This window comes from Trichomonas vaginalis (assembly GCF_026262505.1).
Source record: "Trichomonas vaginalis G3 chromosome Unknown ctg_199, whole genome shotgun sequence".
Lineage (NCBI taxonomy): Eukaryota > Parabasalia > Trichomonadida > Trichomonadidae > Trichomonas > Trichomonas vaginalis.
Window position 1 is genome coordinate 40,418 of NW_026529286.1, and position 5,315 is coordinate 45,732.

Sequence of the window (5,315 nt, forward strand, 5' to 3'; positions counted from 1 at the left end):
GGAACTCAAAGAGCGTTTTATCTCGAATAGCGATGAAGTAAAGTATCTTCAAACATATGAAACAACACCTAAATTTCAGAAATCCGCTGAAGCTTTTACAGAAATGGTAAATATGATTATAAGTGAAAAATATTTGCAAACAGATCTCAGTCAAATTAAAATCAAAATCCATCGTCTAGGGGAACAATATATTCTTAAATTTTTAGAAGCATTTATAATTGCCCGCCCCAAATTTTATGCACAGGTTATAGGTTTCTTACAAAATTTTTCATTTGACCAGGAATTATACTCAAAAGCAGGAATTTCTAAACCATTAATACAAGCAATAATTAATGGCGATAAAAGATATTCGAATATTTTTGCTTTTTCAGGAAAATCGTGTGATTTAACAATCGAAGATTTTATTAATGTTTTAATTTCAGATCAAACAAATCAAAATGGTGAAGAATATTATCAAATACGTATCAGATCTATATTGGATAATAGTAAATATTCTTTCTATGAACTAGCAGTTAAATTTGAATCAATTAATATTTTAAATTCGTGTAATATAGATAATGTTACACCAATCATGAAAGCATTGATAATGTCAAGCCCAAACGAAACAATTTTCAAAATGAATGATAAATTCAATTTGCAGACTTATCAATTTACAAACCAAATCAAGTATGTTTTATCTTTTGCATACAATATCTCAGAGTTATTTTCTACATTTAGAAATCCATTACTCTCTTCGATTGTTTCAACAAATAATATTATATCAGTAATGAATTTGAATGAAAGCAAAGTTATTCGTTTAAAGATTCATTTAATCTTCCATGAGGCCCTAATTCAAAATAATGATTTTATGTACAAGAACTTTAATGTTTTGAATCAAATAAAAAACAATGACCTTCTGGAAATTTTAGCAAAAGCTTGTTTGAAAGCTGACAAAAAAATTCAAGCAGATTTTGAACAAATCATGGGTATTAAATTTACAGCGATCAAACAATTTCATGAATCCATAGAAAAAATTCCAGTTGATCGGTCTCCAATTACAATAGATGGTTGCCATATTTGTTTTGAATGCTCTAAAAATACTGATATTGAAAAACTCAAATCAATGCAATTAATTCTAATAAGCCCTGGTATTCATATCAATGTGTTAACTTATGAACAAACATTGAAGTTTTTGGAACAAATGCCAGCATTTATTCATTTGGGCCTTTCCAATATAAGTTCTGATCGATCTGTAAACTTAAATTATTTTCTACTTCAAAACGAAGATTATTCCCCTTTAAAAATTTCTACAGATAATTATTATTACTTTAAGATCACATTGTATGACAAAATCGTATCCTTTGAATATTCAAAAGTATCAGATACGTTGTGGATGATTACTGTACCAAAAAACATGAAAAACATAAAATTACCCAAAGAGTTTTCAGGGAGGTTAAAATGGTACATTCAAATAACGAAAGTTGATCTCCCAGGACATCCTCTGCAAGATGAAATACAGGAAAAAATAAAGCATGATAATGAGATTGGTGATATCTTAACTTCATATCCCGGGAAATTTTATGTAAATTATAGCACAACGATAAGAAGTGATAGTTTATTCGTCAATGGAAATCCTATAGAATTTCTTATATATATTCCAAGCGAATCAGGAAATTTGGCGTTGGAGTGTAATTTAATTCACTTAGATGCTACTTTTTCATGGCCGAAATATATATTTATTTTTCCTCGTGGTAATTACTATATGCGAGGTTACCCTCTAGGGATATACATAGGGCGCAGCGAATCATCCGCTGCTTATCAACGGTGGCTTACAGCCATGAATATTGAATTTAAATCATTAAACATTATGGAGCACTTTTCAAGAATCAAATGGATGAGCGATTTAGGTACTGGAGTTTTAAAATTTTTGAATACGAATCATTTCCAAAATTATATCTGTATTAGGCACTATCTCGGAACCATGGGCAATAATACTTTACTACATGTTTTTGCTCTGATAGTATTATTATCAAAATCTGCCCAAGATTTTGAGGACAATTACAAATGTTTTGATCCATCGGTTCAGAAAATGTATGCTACAAAGAATATATCAGATGAGCAACTGGAAAAATGGAAGCAGATATATAAAGATCAAGAGCATTTAGCAGTAGGGATGCGACAGTTTTACGCCATGACCGTTTAAAAATATAATCATACGCCATTCGACCGAATCACAAAACAATACAAAATTATCGCCGTCCTTTTTTTCCTTTCTTTCTTTCTCTTTTTTTTTCTCTCTTTCTTTTCTCTTTCCTCTTTTTACTCCTCTTTCTCTTTTCATCATTAAACGTAGAAAGATATATTAATATTATTTTAAAATTAAAAAAAAAATAAAGAAAGTATAATAAGTAATTATTTAGTTATCGATATATATATGTAAAGTGATAATCTGAGGAGGAGTCTGAGGATTAGACCGAGGAGTAGTCTGAGAAGTTTGATGATAATCTGAGGAGTTTGAGGAGTAGTCTGAGGAGTTTGAGGAGTAGTCTGAGGAGTTTGAGGATAATCTGAGGAGGAGTTTGAGGATAATCTGAGGAGGAGTCTGAGGATTAGACCGAGGAGTAGTCTGAGGAGTTTGATGATAATCTGAGGAGTTTGAGGAGTAGTCTGAGGAGTAGTTTGAGGAGTTTGAGGATAATCTGAGGAGTTTGAGGAGTAGTCTGAGGAGTTTGAGGAGTAGTCTGAGGAGTTTGAGGATAATCTGAGGAGTTTGAGGAGTAGTCTGAGGAGGAGTTTGAGGATAATCTGAGGAGGAGTCTGAGGATTAGACCGAGGAGTAGTCTGAGGAGTTTGATGATAATCTGAGGAGTTTGAGGAGTAGTCTGAGGAGTAGTTTGAGGAGTTTGAGGATAATCTGAGGAGTTTGAGGAGTAGTCTGAGGAGTTTGAGGAGTAGTCTGAGGAGTTTGAGGATAATCTGAGGAGTTTGAGGAGTAGTCTGAGGAGGAGTTTGAGGAGTAGTCTGAGGATAATCTGAGGAGGAGTTTGAGGATAATCTGAGGAGGAGTCTGAGGATTAGACCGAGGAGTAGTCTGAGGAGTTTGATGATAATCTGAGGAGTTTGAGGAGTAGTCTGAGGAGTAGTTTGAGGAGTTTGAGGATAATCTGAGGAGTTTGAGGAGTAGTCTGAGGAGTTTGAGGATAATCTGAGGAGTTTGAGGAGTAGTCTGAGGAGGAGTTTGAGGATAATCTGAGGAGGAGTCTGAGGATTAGACCGAGGAGTAGTCTGAGGAGTTTGATGATAATCTGAGGAGTTTGAGGAGTAGTCTGAGGAGTAGTCTGAGGAGTTTGAGGAGGAGTCTGAAGATTAGACCGAGGAGTTTGAGGAGTAGTCTGAGGATAATCTGAGGAGTTTGAGGATAATCTGAGCATAATCTGAGGAGGAGTCTGAGGATTAGACTGAGGAGTCTGAGGATTAGACCGAGGAGTAGTCTGAGGAGTTTGAGGATAATCTGAGGAGGAGTCTGAAGATTAGACCGAGGAGTTTGAGGAGTAGTCTGAGGATAATCTGAGGAGTTTGAGGATAATCTGAGCATAATCTGAGGAGGAGTCTGAGGATTAGACCGAGGAGTAGTCTGAGGAGTTTGAGGATAATCTGAGGAGGAGTCTGAAGATTAGACCGAGGAGTAGTTTGAGGAGTAGTCTGAGGAGTTTGAGGATAATCTGAGGAGGAGTCTGAGGATTAGACTGAGGAGTTTGAGGAGTAGTCTGAGGATAATCTGAGGAGTTTGAGGATAATCTGAGCATAATCTGAGGAGGAGTCTGAGGATTAGACTGAGGAGTAGTTTGAGGATAATCTGAGGAGTAGTTTCAGGAGTAGTCTGAGGACTAGTCTCAGGACTAGTCTGATGAGGAGGACTCTAAGGAGTAGTCTGAAGAGTAGTCTTATGAGGAAGATCTGAGGAGGAGTCTGATGAGGAGGGGTCTAAGGAGTAGTCTGAGGATGATGAGTAATCTGATAAGGAGTAGTCTGAGGATGATCTGAGGATAACCTGATGACTAGTCTAGGAGTGGTCTAATAAAAATGTAAAATATTTTCAAAGAAAAAATTCTATGAATTTTATATTTTAATTCTTAGCATTATACTGAATAAAATAAACATAAATATCAAAATTTGAAATTGAACACGCCAAAAAATTGATAATCCACATTCAATATTTTGGATGTGGCGTACTTTTTGAATACTCGCCATACGCCTTGGAGTTCTCAATTTTGAATTCGCCTTTATTTGGGCGACCTCAGAAAAATACGCCATTAAGAAAATATTGTATGAGATTTTAAATTTGAACACGCTCTACCTTAAGGAATTAAATTTATTAAGATATATTTATATATAATAAACGATTACTTAAAAAAAGTATTTCATCGCTTATGTAAGTTTCAAAAAAATCACGAAAATAAAAAATCAAGATTAAAATTTTATTTTTAATTTTTGAATTTCTCAAATGGCGAAATTTTTGGGCGAACAAAAAAAATGTACGCCCGGTCAAATGGCGTGTTTAACGCATCCCTATTTAGCAGCATACCACCGCATTCCACCTATAAGCACTAATAATAGTGCAGAGGGTAAGCATAGACACATTAACGAACTTGCAAAAAAAGCAAGAAACTTTTCTACTTTCATCAAATTCATTCTGAATGATACTATCATTAGGATTAATGAATCAATTGATCCCATTAATAAGCAAAAACGCGAGAAGAATGACTTGTTAAACGAAAAATGCATACATTGCGGATTCTCCTATAATGATATTAATACTGATAAGAATCCTTGTAAATATTGCAAGGATTTCTTTATGAATAAGAGTCATGTTCCCTCTGCAGGCATACATGTTATGAAAATAGGAGAAAACGTAGGTGAAATCATAGAATTCCCAATCGATAAAAATGTAGGTGCTCAGGATGAACTCGTGGATCACAAAGAAAAGAGTTCGCCGATCGAAATATCAAAATACGCAGAATTTATTGATATTGACGATAAAAATAAAGCAGTTTTAGTCGTAAAACTGCTTTATAATCTTGAAACGTTCCAAGATACCAAAGATTTAATCAATTCTCTGGAAAAACAATCAAAAAATTATGAATCTGCATTACAAAATAAACCAGAAATTTGGTTGGAAAAATACTTGCCTGAATTAATGAAGGAAGTAAAAGATGCGAGAGCTGCTAGAATGAGAATGAAGATAATAAAGAAGTAGAAGATGATGAGTGAAAAAAAAAAAACTTTGCCATAATGAAGCTAGAATCGGTTGTCCATGTAGACATTAATGGAATCGC

At 34.3% G+C, this 5,315-nt stretch overlaps 2 protein-coding genes and 1 pseudogene across 3 annotated transcripts; all 3 read right to left on the bottom strand.

Moving 5' to 3' along the window:
• Nucleotides 1-2,391: 2,391 nt before the first annotated feature.
• On the bottom strand, nucleotides 2,392-2,955 carry TVAGG3_1092980 (annotated as a pseudogene). The gene has a single exon. A coding segment is annotated over exon 1 (564 nt).
• Nucleotides 2,956-3,053: 98 nt separating this feature from the next.
• Nucleotides 3,054-3,410, bottom strand: TVAGG3_1092990 (uncharacterized protein; the record flags this gene model as incomplete). The annotated part of the gene is made up of 1 exon (XM_001281736.1): nucleotides 3,054-3,410. One exon carries the CDS (start codon nucleotides 3,408-3,410, stop codon nucleotides 3,054-3,056), a length of 357 nt encoding a protein of 118 aa, XP_001281737.1.
• A 186-nt stretch (nucleotides 3,411-3,596) lies between these two features.
• On the bottom strand, nucleotides 3,597-3,785 carry TVAGG3_1093000 (uncharacterized protein; the record flags this gene model as incomplete). The annotated part of the gene is made up of 1 exon (XM_001281735.1): nucleotides 3,597-3,785. The coding sequence occupies one exon, from the start codon at nucleotides 3,783-3,785 to the stop codon at nucleotides 3,597-3,599; it is 189 nt and encodes a 62-aa protein (XP_001281736.1).
• Between the last annotated feature and the right edge of the window lie 1,530 nt (nucleotides 3,786-5,315).